The sequence below is a fragment of the Equus quagga genome, chromosome 12 (genome assembly GCF_021613505.1).
Source record: "Equus quagga isolate Etosha38 chromosome 12, UCLA_HA_Equagga_1.0, whole genome shotgun sequence".
Lineage (NCBI taxonomy): Eukaryota > Metazoa > Chordata > Mammalia > Perissodactyla > Equidae > Equus > Equus quagga.
Genome location: NC_060278.1, coordinates 27,902,605 through 27,918,721, shown reverse-complemented (window position 1 = coordinate 27,918,721; position 16,117 = coordinate 27,902,605). Strand labels below are relative to the sequence as shown.

The following is a 16,117-nucleotide window of genomic DNA, read 5'->3' as shown; positions in this document are numbered from 1 at the left end:
GTGTGATGGATTATCTTTGTGAGAGGACACACCGCTTGACCTTTACACTTGGACTTGTGGTCTTTGTGGGTGGAGGTGAGTCTCTACCTCCTTGTGTCTCAGTTGTTATTATTATTCATCCTGCGCTTATTGATTCCTTCGTTCATTCAGGAAGCATAGCCTCTAGCTCGGTTACTTGCAGGCACGAAAAATACCTGTGGTGTTTTCCCCAAGTAAGTAAAGGAGTTGGAACTTAGATTATCTATAAATCCTGTCTGACTCTGACTTGCCCCAATGTTAGGACTGACTGACAGCAGTACCGACTCAATGACTTCATTTTTTGTGTATCGTTGACTCTACATTCTAGAAAGAGAAGGAGAAATTGAGTGACTTCTGTCTTGTTCATGTGGCAGGAGGCTCCGGGGGACGTGACGAATGCCGTGAAGGTGGCCATTGACGCCGGCTACCGACACTTCGACTGCGCCTCCTTCTACCACAACGAGACTGAGATTGGAGTGGGGATCCAGCTCAAGGTCAAGGAGGGCGTGGTAAAGCGGGAGGACCTGTTCATTGTCAGTAAGGTAGGAATGCCCATGGACTACTCGGGGCTTGGGTAGCAGGTCGCTGAAACAGCGCATGGAGGCTCTCTGGTCTCCTCAGAGGAGCTGATGACTCCATTCGTACTTGGACCAGACCTGACAAGAACGTCTGTAGCTTCATGCATGTGCTGGGAGTGGTGCAGGTGAAGGTGTCGGAGACAGCGTGACAAGCAGAGGGGATGGCTCGAGCAAAGGCACAAGGCACGCACAGCGCAGTTGGTTCAGGGGCCTAGAAGAAGCTTGGCGTTCCTGGATCGAAAACTGTTAGGCAGCAGAGAGCAATGAGAAGCGAGGCTGGCGGAGTGGACCGGCCAGATCATGGAAGGCCTGGATGCCATCTAAGGAGCTTAGTCTTTTCGCATAGAGAGAGGAGGACCGTTGGAGGTTATTAAATAGGGGACTTATATTCTGTATAAGCGAGACTTGTATTGTAGGCAGGAGATTGTAGCAGCTGAAAGAAGCATGCATTTGAACAGGAGGCAGGAGACATTAACGGCAGTGTGGTGAGAGATGATGACAGCCTGAACTAGCACAGTGGGAAACGATAGAGAAGAATAGTGGCTGTAAAGGCCAGTTAGGAGGCGGGCCCTATAAGAAATGCCGGCGTAGACTGAGATAGTGGAGAATTAAAGAATTCCTTTGCTTTTGACTTTAAAGCAGAATGTTAGGCCAGGAGTCATGGGTTCACATTCCAGCTGTAGGTCACGGGCTGTGAGAGACTGGGTCAGTCACTGGATGGCTCAGGGGCCAAGCTTCGTCATGTAAAACGAGACTCTGGATCTCAGTAGTCTCCCGAGTGATTTAAATTTCTATAATTGCAAGATTCACTGTTGTTTCTGTCATAGATTTGCTTTTCTGTATTACTTTAAGATAATTTCTGGGGGCTGCTCCGTGGCCAAGTGGTTAAGTTCGCGCACTCTGCTTCCACGGCCCAGGGTTTCACTGGTTAGATCCTGAGCGCAGACCTAGCACTGCTCATCAGGCCACTCTGAGGTGGGTCCCACATAGCAGAGGTAGAAGAACCTACGACTAGAATATACAGCTATGTGCTGGGGGGCTTTGGGGAGAAGAAACACAAAAAGATTGGCAGCAGATGTCAGCTCAGGGCCAATCTTTAAACGGAAAAAAAAAAAAAAAAGATAATTTCTGTAACTCCTCAGTGCTGTCTAAAGCTAGAGTGCAGGGCTGGTAGTGGAGAGGCCTGGCTGTGAACGTGGCAGAGGAGCGGGAATCCCTTCTGACTGTCGAGGTAGGGGAGATGGGTGACTGGAGATTCCTAAGTCTGGCAGCCAGTCTGGGGATGGGTTGCTCCTGAGTGCATCACAGCCAGCAGTGGAAGTGTGTGCTCAGTGTGCTTGAAGTTTGCAAAAGTCAGGGAAATACAATTAAAAAAAATAAATCACTTATATCCTCCCCATCCGGAGAGTACTGTTGTTTACACTGTGATGTATTTACTTGCAGTTTTTCTCACTTTTGTTAATCCACTGGGTTTGTAGTTTGTTTTTACATCTTCTAATCGTCTTTCTTTTACTTATTTATTTTTGTTTTTTCTTCTTGCTGTGATAGGCCTTCAGATTAGTTTCTGTCACAGTTAATACTAAATGAGGGGAAAAGCAAATGACAGATTTTCTCCTTAAAGAGGGAGTGGATGGAGATGTCTAACAAGGATAAGGCGGTGTATGTTAACTTCTCTAACTTCTTATCCTGCACGATTGTGAGGCCTTAGGAGCAGAGGACCTTTAACATAGAGTGCATTTAAGTGAGAAACACGATGTAGAAATTCTTCTGACTTTTCCTCATATCCTTTCTGCCCGCAGGCATTGTTTTTTGGGTGGGGCTCCCAGTGGATCCAAACCACCAGACGGCCCTCCTGTCAAATATTTCACGGGGTCTCCAACTCCCTTTTGGAGCAATCAGCCCAAAGGAGCCCAGCTTTGGAGATCCCTCCCTGAGGGGTCCCGGAACCCTCTGAGGATGATGCCATTGCTCTAGTGTGTCTGTTCCATGTAGTCTTGGAGGCTGTTCCTCCTCCGGATCCCAGACTTGTGGGCCCCAGTGGCAGATGTCGTGTTGACACTGGCTCTGTGGCCCCGTGTGTCAGTGCTTGCTCCCTCTCCTCTTAGCTCTGGTGCACCTGCCATGAGAAGTCCCTGGTGGAAGCAGCATGCACCCGGAGTCTCAGGGCCTTGAAGCTGAGCTACTTGGACCTCTACCTCATGCACTGGCCCATGGGTTTCCAGGTACCGTTCGGGAGATGGTGAGATACCCTGCTGGCAGCGCCTCCTTTCCCAGTCACACCCCATCTGGTTGTGGGACGAGCTTGGGCCAGCAGCCAGGGCGTGTGGGTTCTCGGGCTGCGTCGGCCTCACACACACATTCAGTTATCTCTGGGCCTCAGCTCAGGGCAGGCTTGGACATGCGGACCTCTGAGGCCCCCACAGTTCTGACACACTGTGGTTCTTTGTTCCAAACCAGTCATTTCTTCTCCAAGCAGAGAGAGCAGTGGTTTGCCTAGAGGTCTTCAGGTGAGAGCAGATATGAGACGGGAAATACTGCTGCTCCGAGCGGCTGCCGTGTCACCTCCCAGGCTAAGTGAATTCCTTGGCTCCGTCTTTCCTTGTTGGGCCTGTTCTCTTTGGGGAGTGGCTGCTCCTTCGCCATCTGGGAGACATTCGCTTGTTCACTGGCAGCAGGTCCACTCGACCTGGCGGTGGATGATTTCTCCACTTGGTTTTATTCTCTTTACTTGATTGCTCCGCACATCCCCTTTCTCTCTAAACCCTGCTCAGCAGCTTCCCAGCCTCAATCTCATGTTGGTCTTGGCCAGCATGTCCCTGCGCACCTGCCCCAGACTGAGATGACAGCCTCTCTGGCTGAGGACACAGTCACACAGGTGGCATCGGGGAGCATGGCAGTCCTGGGAAGGATTCGTCCCACGTCGGAGTGGGCGAGTGCCCCTTGGGCACCTCCCGTGGGTGCACCTGTCGGAGGATCTACTGGTGCACCAACAGAACCTGCTTCATTCTGGCGCAGCTCTCTGTGAAGGCTTTGTATTTAGCGTCACAAAAGGATGTGGCACTGTGCATCCGGCACATCCATAGAGAACAGAGACACCCAGGGAGCAGAACAAGAGAGAATAGTTCAGAAATTATTTCTGTATCCTTGAAATCCAGTGCACTCAGAGAATAATGCTTAAAATAATGATAACAGCTGGGTCGCACTTACTGTCAGCTCTTAGTGTTATCTTAACGATGAACCAGGTCCTGTTTTAGGCACTTTACACATGTGAACTCATTCAGTCCTTACGATGGTTCTCTAAAGTGGGAACTGTTAATATCCCCAACGTACAGATGATGAAACTGAGGTGCAGAAAGATTGAGTAAGATTATCGGGGCCCAGAAGCAGGTGCTCAGGTCAGATGCCCGTTGCTCTGCCAGGCCCGCATCTTCTGGCGGATGCCTGGGGGATAGAAAAGGAAGAGCCCTCAGATCACTCAACCTATTACCGAATAGAATTCCATTTATGAGAAATTGAGAGTTAACAAAATAAAGCATAAATGCTTAGAAGGGGAATCCAAACATCATGCAGAAATATTGAGACTCCTTGGGCCTTATTCTCATGCAGTGTAGACAGTGCGTCTTCCGCCAGGTGGGAACCGGTGGACCTGCTGTGCTGTCTGCTGGTTGGGAGCGAGGTCAGGAGGGTGTTTGTGCAGAGGCAGAGAGAAACATCATGTCCACATGGGAGGCAGATTTGAAGCCAGACAGTTGCTTCGGTTTATCATGAACAATTCCCCTAAGATGTGGATCAGCCCGCAGTTTTAGACATTCTCCCCACTGCTGCTCGAGCTAAGGAGTAGGTGTCGTTAAGTAAACATGTGTCGTCCCCCATCCCCTGTGACATGCTACACGGAGCCGTGTGTGGGCGAGGAAGGCAGATTGCGAAGCGGTACCTGCAGGTGCTCTGAGGGATGACTTCAGTCCCCCTTTCACGCCGTCCCTCTGCCCAACTCTCCCGGGCACTTTGTATTAATTCTCCATTCTCTGTCACTGTGATGAGAATTGTAAGAAAAGAAGATCCCAACAGTGGGCTTGGGAGAAGGTTGATGGAGGGGGCTCCTAAGACGTGAAGGAAGACCCTTTTCCCCATTCTTTACCTGAAATTGCTAAATGCTTTTCTGGTAACAGGCGAGGGTTCAGGGTCTCCCTTTCCTGTCCGTGCAAGGTGGGCAGTGAACGTCGAGGCTGGCGGGAACTTTGCTGACCATCCAGTCCACCCAGCCCTTGGTCTTGTACAGGTGACACCATCCCTGGAGAAGGGAAGGCACTCGGCTTAGTGTGAGGGCCATGGCTCTGACCTGGACTTGCTGATCCACCTCCAGCATCTCCCCTACATCCGGATTCTCCCGCCACCCCGTCTCCTCTTCACAGGTGACCACAAGCCCCCAGTAAGCTCTTTTCTTCTGGTTCTCACAGTCTGGGAGAAACGAGTTGCCCTTGGACCAAGAAGGCATGGTTATACCCAGCGACACGGACTTCCTGGACACGTGGGAGGTGAGCTGAGCCGTGAGATCCTGAGCTTGTTGTTTCAGAGACACTGGGTTGTCTCCTCGAGACACAGGTGTGCAGTCTGAAGTGGAAACGGACACCTGGCTGAGGACCTGAGACGACAGACGGCTGTCTGGTTTCCTTACTTTCGTTTGTTTCATCTTTGAAACATTTATTTTAGGGATAGCTAATTCAGACCTCTTTTTTATTCTCAAATGTTTATTTTTTTTGGTTAAAAAATATCACATGGTCATTACAGAAACTATAGAAGGGTATAAAAAAAATTTAAAAATCCATTTTTCCATTACCCAGTGGTAACCACTACTAATATTTTATGATTCCTTTCAGCTCTTTTGTAAACATTTCAGAACGACAACTCTGGCAGCGTGGTGAAGTTTGGGGTGGGGCTGGGAGAAGCCTGGAGGGAGGGTCACTGCGTTTCAAGCCTGCTGCCAGAGTCCGGACGAAAAGCGATGAGGCCTGAAGTAAAGCGGGAGTCAGGGGAGGTGATGGGTGTGAGATGCGTGGCAGTGAAGTGAGGGGGTGGGAGGAGGACAGGTGGATTCCTGCTGACCCCGGCTTCTAGCGCAGGCGACCAGGTGTGTGCAGTCTTGCAAACAACACAAGGGTAGAGGACGGCAAGTGTGGGACACAGGAAGAAAGCGAGTTCAAATCGGGACTTGCTGAGTTTCAGAAGATGAGATTCTGGAGCCATTTGTGTGAGATTGATGGGTGCAGCCCGGGGAATGCGGAGGTCCTCCAGGCAGGGCGAGGAGGGGAGCACAGACAGGGAGGAGTACCAGGCCAGGCTGGCCTCTCCTCCAGCAAAGCAGAGACTCCAGAGGTGTCTGAGATGTCAGGACCAGTGTCAGGGGCCAACCCTTTCTGTCACACTATGTTGCCTCTCCTAAAGATTTGGGTCAAACTCGGGGCTTTTGTGTGGCACGATTGAGGTCCCCAGTGATTGTTGCAGCTTTGAGGCAGTAACTGGTGCACAATGACTTGGTCACCAGCCCCGCACCCACTCGAGACTTGTCACTGTCACTTACCCTGGCCTCGAGCCACGCTCTTTCTGAAGCTGAAGGCCAATCCATCTCGCTGATCTGTGACCAGCGCAAAGCTTTGGCTGGCTCTGCCCTTGAGTCCCTTAAAATGTTAACTGGAGGGTGGACTAGGAGAGTGCTGAAGCATCATGGTGCTTAAGAAGGTTATACTCTAGGGTAGAAGGAGAAGTGAGCAAAGAAAGCTGCACTGGACATCTTTGCAAACCCCATATCCGCAGTTACTCCGAATACTAGCAGTAGCAGCAGCTGGAGCGTGTTGAGTGTTTGCTAGATCCCGCCCTGAGCTAATGCTCTGTGTGTATCATTTGATGGAATCCTAGAACTGACCCTGGGGCCTGGACAAGGTCATCCCCGTCTTGCTGATGAGGACATCGAGGCTTAGCGAGGTCATGTCATATGCCCAAGGTGCCCCAGCTACCAAGTGATGGAGCTGGGAGGAGACCTCGAGTGCGGAAATGCCGATGAAGCCTCATGTGAAAGATTTAAAAATAGTGGGGGTAGCCAGTTTAAGACTACTGTGCGACGTGGATTGTCAGTGGAGTAGACAGAGCCCATACGCCCAAGTCATTCCTAGTTCTCTTCAGGCCATGGAGGAGCTGGTGGATGCAGGGCTGGTGAGAGCCATTGGGGTGTCCAACTTCAACCACGAGCAGCTTGAGAGGCTGTTGAACAAACCCAACCTGAGGTTCAAGCCGGTGACCAACCAGGTGAGTTTGTGAGCAGCCGCGTGGCTTTCACGGCTGGAGCTGGCTGTTCAGCTGTTATCTCCACACGGCCGGACTGGAAATGCAAGCAGGAGCGGAGCATGTGAAGGAGGCCTTTTTCCCTCGTGTCTGTCCAAAATCGTGACTTAGGGAGCAGTGAGGCAGGTGACAGGTGAATGGGGAGAGACCTTTCTCTAAGGCCTGTTGGGTTGGCGTTGCCTGTAGCGTGTGTTTGTCACAAGCAACTCCCAGCTTCGTTCATTCACTTGACAAGTATTTACTGAGTAACTTCTGGAAGGCTGGCTTCTTCTAGATGTTGGGGAGACGTCTGTGAACAAGACAAGATCAGACCAAAAGCCCTGCTTCAGGAGCTCCCATCCTAGTGGCAGCAGATAGAAAATAGCAAGTAACTGCCACACATGAGATGTCAGACAGAGCTGGTGCTGCAGAGGAGGTGAGGGGGCGGGGCTGGGGGACCTCACCGAGCGGGTGCTGCGCCAGCGTCCAGATGACGTAAGTGTTCCTCAAGCCTGGTTACAGCAGGCCGGCATCTCAGCCGTCACTTAGTCCAGCCGTTTCACGTCACCGGCCTAGGCCCTCAGGCCCCGAGGGGCTCATGTAGCTCATCAGCAGCGGAGCCCAGACATGAAGGGAGGCCCTCTTCTCGGGGGTGCTAGGAGACAGTCTCCTCTGGTAAGCTGCGATTCTCTTTGTAGATCGAGTGCCACCCGTATCTTACGCAGAAGAATCTCATCAGTTTTTGCCAATCCAGAGGTGTGTCCGTGACTGCTTACCTGCCCCTCGGTGGCTCCAGGTAGGGATGCCTAGTGGTTGCCAGTTGAGGCCCTAGCAGGAAATAGACGCACCCTCCAATTTAACGTGGTTAGTTAGTGGAGGGCTTAATGAGGGTGTGGGCAGGGTGTGGAGAGAGCGCAGGCTCCCTGCAGGGGGCACTGTCGCCACCCCTGGGCCCAGTGGGCTGAGGGAGGGAGGTGGCACTGGGAGCCAGAGGCGAGTCACTTTGAGGGGCTGCCTTGAGAAGGGCAGTGACCCTTTTAGAGACATAACCAGCTGGGAGCGACCTCTTCGCCGAGCTCCTGACGACATCTAGTCCTCCACCAGACTTCTCTATCGGGATGCTGTGCAGGCAGCTCGATCTCTGTGGATTCCACCTCCACATGTGAACTTTCCCCAGAAACTGAACTGTGTACTGTGCTCCCTACATCGGCGGAGGAGCCACCACCCACTCAGCCGCCTCGGCCAGAAAGGTGGAAGTCACACCTTCCCAACGCCCCCAGTCCAGTCCATCCGCACATCCACTGATGGCGCTGCCAGAGAACGTGGAGTCTGTCTCCTGGTCTCTGTTCTCTCCATTGCCGCCTTCCTTAAATCAGAATTCTCTCAGGCTGTGATAGCCGCCTCTTAACTCCTGCTGGATCTGCCCGGTTCCAATCTGAAGGGCGCTGTCTCAGTATGATTGTGTCACTTTCCTGCTTAAAACTCCTTCTCTTCTCGGCATGGCCTAGGAGTCCTGACTGTTCTGGCCTCTGCCTACTTCTGGCCTCGTTTCTTCCTGCAGACACACTGGTACTGTTGGAAACTACGCGAGGTTCCTGGAATGGAACATGTTCTCTCTGGTCTCGGTGCATATACTGTCCTCTTTACCTCGAGATTTTGTTGGTAGTAGTATTTTTTTTAACCTAGCTAACTCCAGTTTCTGACGAAAGGCATGATTCAGCATCACCTCCTCCAGGAAGCCCACCTGACTCCCCTTATTCATGTTTTGTCCACAGCCCTTGTCACACTGTCTTCTCATTATTTTCTTCTCAGTCTCTTCCCCTTGTCAGAGCTCCTTGAGTGCAGGGACTGCACCTAATTCATGACTTTCTGCCCAGCCCCCAGCTCAGTGCCTGGGACATATCAGGGGCCCAGAAAAGGCAGAGATTACTTGACTGTTATTACCTGTGTGTTTCCTGTGTGAAATAGAGCATGTGTGTCAGAGCTTGGTAGCTCAGGAGTTCCTAGAAAGCTGGGTCATATTCGGCAGCTGAGCTTGGGGTGGTGGGAGCCATCCGGGGGGAGGGCAGCCCCAGGATGCCTGGGCCCAGGCCAGAATGGAGTGGGTTCTGCTGGTTCCTTCAGGAGACACCGAAGCCTGTTTCTAGCCCAGTGTTTGAATCTGGTAAATGCTTAATAAACGTTTGCTGAATAAGTGGCTCTCCGGAGTGACTGGGGCCTGTCCTCTGCAGGACACACGTTGAGGGATAGAGCTTCTGTGCTGGCCTTCAAATCCTCTGCACGTTAGGTCCCGCCTGTTCACAGTCTCAACTTGTCTTGGTATTTGAGGTGAACTCTTCTGAAGTTATCATCCTCATCAACCATTATTTATTATGGTGCTGTAGGCGTTGTTCTAGGGCCTACAAGAAGAGCTCAGAAGTCAGAGAGCCTTTAAATATGATAGGGGCCCGCCAGACCCTGGAGAGCCTATGATCTTGTATGCCCTGGGGATGCCCGCTGGTTCTCAGAAAAAGCACCAACTATACGTGAAAAGCCACATGTCTAGCCATCTCCACCAAAATGTTATGGGGTCATCTCTAGATGGTAGGAGTTGGGTGACCAGCTTTTCTGCATCTTTGACATTTCCCACACTGAGCAAGTATCGTGATCAGACAAAAACATAAATCTAGCTTTTCCGTTTTGGAGAAAGTTTTGTTTTCTTTTTAAGAAGGATGCAGACGTGTTTGATCTCACAGCTGCCTGCCCTGTGCTCTTGGCTCTAGTGAGGGGGTGCACCTGCTGGAGGACCCTGTGATTCAGAGGATCGCAGAGAAGCACAGCAAGTCTTCAGCTCAGGTGGGTGGGGGCTGCCCACTGGGCTGGAGGAGGACGCGCTTGCTTACCCTGGACAAGCTGATGACTGACTAGCACTTTCCGGTGTTCACCTGCCCCTTGGGGGCCGCCACGTTCCCACTTGTTTGGGCCATGCTCCTATCTCAGCCCGTCACAGAATTGACCAGCGGGCAGTTCTGTGCACGTGGAACCCCCGGGCCGTGTCCCTCAGCCCCGCAGCTGATGGAACGGAAAAGGAGCGTCTCTCTCTCTTCCTTCCTCTAATGTCCAGCTGTTTGGCGGACTGGACTCAAGGTCCTCTGAGCGTCTCCAGCAGCAGCCAGCACAGGCACACTGCTAAAACCGTTCAGAAAACGCCCGTTTCGTTTCTAAAGGCCTTTGGAACAAAAGAGCTTGTAATAGACGCTCCTGCCATCCCTGACTTTTCGGCTTGACTGCACCATCAAACACGAACTGTGAGGGAGACGCCCGAGCTGACCCCAGGCGGTCTCCCTTTGTCTGATGTTAGACTTTTTTTTCCTGCAGATTTTGATCCGGTTTCACATCCAGAGGCACGTGATAGTGATTCCCAAGTCTGTCACCCAGACTTGGATTCTTGAGAATTTCCAGGAAAGTGTTCCGCTCTTTGGCCTCAGAGGGTTTGGGATCTTGTGTTCACTATGGGGCTCACCCCTGTCCCAAGCAGGCCCAGCCCCTGTGGCTTTGACGCGGTGGAGAGGGGCGGGATGAAGCATCAGCCACATCAGGAGGCGCCAAGGGCGGGGCAGGCACTTACCAGCCTGGGGGCTGGCAGACGGGGTTATAGGGGAAGGAGAGGTGACGAGAGGGCAGGGCATGGCCAGAGCTCAGGGCACTGCCTGTCCTGGCGCTGCTCAGTGATGCTCCCCATGCTGCCCCACTTGATGTGTAGGGACCCTCCAAGAACGGTGCACTTTCCACCCTTAACCCAAACTCCACCCCGGCCCCCAGCTCTCCCTCCAGTCAGAACCACTGACACTGAGTCCCTGCTTCTGCTGGAGGTCGGGGTGGGGGGTGTCCTGTGGGTCGAAGTGACCTGTCCCCTCCCGGGCACAGATGGAATCACTCCGTGCACTCTTCTTTCCCGGCTCCTCAGCTGTGGGGTGGGGTTGGCTCACCTGTGTGAAAAGCTCCAATTTTAGGATAAAAAATCCTAAACCTGGGGCGGTGGGGCAGCTTAGAATACTGTTTTCGAAGGAACAGAAATAAAAATGGCACTGTGTTATAGAGTTAATGGTCCCGGCGACCAAGTGTCTCCCTAGCTGGTGGGGTGGGTGGAACAGATGTTCTTTTGTTTTGGGGTTTTTCTTGAGAAATGGGAAGAATTCTTCATTGCACCTTTTAATGGTTACAGTATGTCCCTCGCTCCTACAGCACCAATGCAATACATGTCCCATGTTTTCCAGGGCTCCTAATCGGCCCCGGCTCAGCCAACCCCGGGCAAATGGTCCAAGTCCAAGAGCATCCGGGAGCCGAGGCTGACGTGTAGGGGAAGTTTCGGGTGTTGCGTGAAATGTCCCATTTATGTCTTTGTGCCCCCCCCCCCCCTTAGGTTTAACACAGTGCTTTGGAGGTAACATATGCCAGCCAAGTGCTCACTGAACTGAATTTCCTATGAACATTTTATTTTGGTTCCAGGTGTTTGACTTCGAATTATCAGAAGAGGATATGAATGACATGTTAGGCCTGGACAGGAATCTCCGACTGGCGACGTTCCCCATGTAAATACGGCTTGTCCTTTGCTTCCTTTCAGAAAACTCAGATTGAATGATTGGTTCCTCAGTAGGTGTTTATCATACACATTTTAGCTTCTCATGATTCTTTTCTGTTTGAGGATGAGCCACTGGACGAATCCCAAGACTAAATTTAATACATTAGGGAGTTTAAAGATCCATAACTGCGTCTTTTAAAATGTTTCTCTGCAAAAATAATCATCCTTCTCTGTTTCTGTTTTGGATTTGTCTTCTGTTTTTCAGAGCTGGAAATCACAAGGACTATCCCTTCAACATCGAGTACTGAGGGTGGCCTCCCTTGTCCTCCTCCTGCTCGTCCCAGGCCAACCCGCCCGTGTCCCAACCCCGTGTCCGTCCACCTTGGCACAGGGCCTGTGTCCCCGAGGCAGAGAAAGCCTTGGCCAGGGACGAGAGGGGCAGAGGTTGATCCAGGTGGATTCCCGGCTGGAAGAGAAGCCGAGTCCCCTGAGAAATCCAAAGACTGGAGTGTGGTCTGTGACTGAGGGAGGACGTGTCCCTTGCGAGAGAAGTGACCCCTCTCCGTGGAGGACCCACACAAGCGTTAGGAATCCTTTGAGCACGCAGTATCATGGGACTTTTACAAGATGTACTGTGTGGCCTGATGCTCAAAATAAAAGATATTTGATGACTCATGAATCATTTGCCTTCACATTTAAAAAAAAAAATTGGGTTAGGAAATACTGAAACGTGTTTGGAGTCGAGACGACAGCATCACGAGACCCACTCCCACTGCTTGGCTGCAGTTCTCACCACCCGGCCCGGCCCACTTTGTCCAAACTCCTGCTCCCTACCAGTACCCCCAGATGATCCCACAGCAAAATCCTGACCTTCACACATCGAGAAGGAAACTGGGTGAAAGCAGGAAGATGTGTCAGTTCAACAGAGAGGCCTTTTCTCTCATTTAAAATCTAAATTTTATTTTTTAAATTCTATAATAAAGTCTTCTGGGAAGTGAGATTATACCTGTGGAAACCCCAAATTGGAGATGCAATGTGGGTCTTCCCCGCCCCGCCCCATGCACTGTGTTGAGGAGGGGCATGAGTCCTGTCCTACCTCGAGAGGACAGGTGGGTGTCCACACAGCCTCGTTGAGGGTGATCCATGTTCCCCTGCGGGCTGGTCTGTGCCCTCAGTGCACACAGTCTCTGGGGATGGGACTTACTGGGCCCACTGGTCATTTCAGCCAGCCGGCCTCTAGGACTTGGCTTCTATCTGCAGGGAGTTACTCAGAGGGAAACCTGGGTGTCCGCCCCCTGAGGCCCCTCAGTCTACTGTATGAACCCCCAAAGTCCCCCCAGCTGGCACAATGGCTGGGAAGGGACGGAGGCCCAGAGCTGCTTTTGTTGCCCAGTGGCTGAAGGCATCTGGTTTGGGGATGGGTGGCCTCCGCGTGGTTTCCATTTCCATCTTTTCCCAGGCCACGCTGGGAGCAGCTTCTGAAGTCTGATGTCCTGGGTGTGAATTCAGCCCCATCATTGTCTAGCTCTGGGATCCTGGCAGATTAGGTAACCTTCCAGTGCCTCAGTCCCTTCCCTGCTAAGTGGGGATCATTTTGGTACCTCACAGGGTAGTGGAGATGGTGGCCAGCCCGTGATGAGTCCGGGTAATATGTGGGTATTATATCACCGTTACTGTCGCCATCATCTTCCTCCTTGATTCCTCGTTCAGACTGACCCCCCGCGGGTCCGTCCACCTACCCCCACCAGCCTTCCCGTGCCCAGCGGTCTATGAATCTCCTGGCTCTGGAACCCCAAGAGAGGGGTCCTCCACAGGCCTCTCCAGATGAAGACATTGGTCAGTGATGCAAGAAGGAAGAAAGCCCAGTTTGTGTAATGTCAAATGTTAGTCACCCTGGGGGTGGAGCTGGGACGGGGTGTCACGGTTTGATCATAGCTCCCAGGAGAGGTTTAATTAAGACTGTGAAGGACCAGGAAATGGGAAGGTCCAGAGAGAGCTTGCTCCTTTGAGGGTCTCCTGCTCCATAATAGTATCAGGCGATTTCTGACCCTCACTTCTGCTCACTAGTTACGTGACTGTGCGAATTATTTAATCTCTTAAACCTTAAATTTTCTATCAGTATCTACCTAGAGGTGTTAGGATTAAAGTACACGGTACTTGTAAAGCACTCAACAAAATGATCTGCATAGCACTCTGCACACATGTGCATGTGTGTGTGTGCACACTGTGCCTATGTGTGGGTACACATGTATGTGTGTGTTTGCATGTGCATATTTTTCATTCTCTACATTTCCTACTCCCAGTCATAAATCTAACCATCCCATTTAGCCTGTGTCTCTGGTCATTTATTCCTAAACCATTGCTCATTTGCTCACTTGCAACATTTTTGTTTCTTAGCTCTGATTCACATGATGTCGCTCCTGCCTTCTTCAAAGGCCGACTATCTCACATCAGAAAATGAGTCGACGTTCAGCCTGGGGCACGAGAGGGTCAGTGCTCACAGCAGTGCCCTGGTGTGGTCTTTGGTCGATGAGATGCTTCAACCCCAGCCTCGTGCGTGAGGATTGGGAGTCCCCTACCTTCACCTGCCTCCAGCTCCCATTCACAGCCCCAGGCTCTTAAGTTTTCTGCGTGGGCTGTTTCTCGCTGAACGCTTGCAGTGTATCTGTGTCGTCATGGTTCTAGGATTCCCAAGGGTGTGCAGTTCATTCACACTGTGGCTGCTGTGCTCCAGGACTCCCGTTTCCATCAGAGAGAAGAGAGTGACAAGGCTGCAGCTCATGTGTCCTCTGGGCTTAGCAATTTTCCCTGACAAGGTTGTTCCCAGGCTCTGCCAGAAGAGGACCCCCATCTGCTGTGGCCTTCAGAAGTGCCGGGGCGGGTGGCAGGAGGTCCCAGAGGTCCCAGAGGTCCCATTTCATTGGCCTGGGGTGTGGCTCAGCGGCTTTAAAGGCTCCCAGTTGAGTCTAACGGACAGCCCCAGGTGGGCTTTGTTTCCCTGCTACTGAGACAGAGGGCCTTAAGAGAATGACTGTTTTAAGTAGTTTACATTTTGTTAAAAAAAAAAAAAAACAAGTTTTTGTTGTGAAAAATTTCAAATAGACACCAAAGTAGAGAGAATAGAATAACGGACCCCAATGTATCTGCCTTTGGTCCGGCTCCAACATTTTGCTGATCTCTGTTTCATCCACACTCCATGTTATTTCTGCCTTGACCAGAATTTTGTAGAAAACCTGTCTATCAAATATATGACAGTGAGAAACTGATGGTGAACCTCACGTTGTCCTTTCTTCTTTTTATCCTACTTTCTGCTTTTTCGTGCAAATAGGCGCATACTCTTCAGAGGTTTTCTGGGCATATTTCATCTGCAGAATGTAAATCTAGCATTCACTCTGGAATTTCTCTCTGTCTCTCTCCCTTTCTCTCTCTGTGTCTCTGTTTCTCTCTCTCTCTGTGTCTCTGCCTCTCTCTCACTCAGGCACTGATTCCCAGGGGAGGGGCCAGTCCCAGGGTTCTTCTGCTCATGAAGGCTTGGGTGAGAATTAGCTGGATGGGAGTGGAGATCACGCTTCCCACCAAACCAGACGGGCTGGTGCTGGAGTGCTCACGAACACTAGCTGGGGGTCAGCACTTGCCCCAAACTCTAAAGTGGAAAGTTAGAATCTCATGGCTCTTCGCCAGCAAACCGTTGGCCGGATCGTGGCCTGAGGAACAGACGCAGGGCCTCGGGCTTCAGACACTGCCAGTCTATCGGGGTGCAATTTGGGACTCATTGCAGTCTGTGTGCAGTCTGCGAGCCCTGCAGGGCGGGGGCCCAGCCAGCCCTGCCTCTGCTTTCACTCAGCTCCTCTGCTCCAGGGACCCGTGTTCTCTGGTGGGACTCAGGGAAGAAGGGAGCTGCCCAACCACCCCGCAGGCCCCTCGCCTTTCCTTTGCCAGGGACCTTGGAGACAGAGCCAGGTGAGTCTCCTTTTCTAGCCAGTTGCTGGTTTCCAGCTGATCCCTGACACCCAGAGGACATAAAAACCACTGGTGATGTGGAGACAAGACTTTTCTAGTTGAGTTTCCAGGAGGAAGTTCCTGCTTTTCCCTTCTTCAGGGTCTGCGTGTGTGCAGAGGGGGTGGTTTTGTTGAGGGGCTGGTCTGCGTTCCTGAGGGAGTGTAGCCTGTGAGACGCACAGTACCTCAGCCCACCCCCACGAAGCCCCCGAAGACGGTGCTGTGTCCTGTTTCCACAGAAGATCCTGCAATCTGCAAGGCCACCCCACCTGTCCCCGGCAGGCCTGTGAGGTGAGCCCAGTGCTCAACCCTGTCCAGGACCAGAGTTGCCTCCCATGGTGGGAACCTGTGCCCCAGGGCTCAGGAGGTTTGAGGTGGAGTCAGGGGCTGTCAACCCTGGGAGAATTATTTTTGGTAAAAGATACTTGGCACCTCTCTTCCTGTGTTGAAAATGCTCCGGCCTCCCAAAATACTTTCAATTAATACAGTCAATTCTCATTATTCACGCTAGTTATAAAGTCACCGTGAACACGGAATTAACAGACACCAACCCTTTCCTCCTGGAAGAAACACAGCGGGGGGGTTTATGTGAGCTTTTGGTCACAGCATTGGCATCACCGATCAAGGATCAATGTATAACCTTGGT

The 16,117-nt window shown here is 51.7% G+C and overlaps 1 protein-coding gene across 9 annotated transcripts in view; it reads left to right on the top strand.

Annotated features, from left to right (window-relative positions):
* The window catches only part of AKR1E2 (aldo-keto reductase family 1 member E2), a 35,756-nt gene extending 23,639 nt beyond the window's left edge, over positions 1-12,117 (top strand). For 8 of the 9 annotated variants that reach the window (XM_046679491.1, XM_046679492.1, XM_046679494.1 and 5 more), the window contains 9 exons: positions 393-560; positions 2,702-2,818; positions 5,054-5,131; positions 6,774-6,896; positions 7,610-7,707; positions 9,674-9,746; positions 10,269-10,352; positions 11,400-11,482; positions 11,738-12,117. In XM_046679491.1, the coding sequence (XP_046535447.1) occupies positions 393-560; positions 2,702-2,818; positions 5,054-5,131; positions 6,774-6,896; positions 7,610-7,707; positions 9,674-9,746; positions 10,269-10,352; positions 11,400-11,482; positions 11,738-11,780 (867 nt within the window). In that variant the 3' untranslated portion in view covers positions 11,781-12,117. The remainder of the gene's footprint in view (positions 1-392; positions 561-2,701; positions 2,819-5,053; positions 5,132-6,773; positions 6,897-7,609; positions 7,708-9,673; positions 9,747-10,268; positions 10,353-11,399; positions 11,483-11,737) is intronic. The other variant, XM_046679495.1, reaches the window with a different exon arrangement.
* Positions 12,118-16,117: the final 4,000 nt, after the last annotated feature.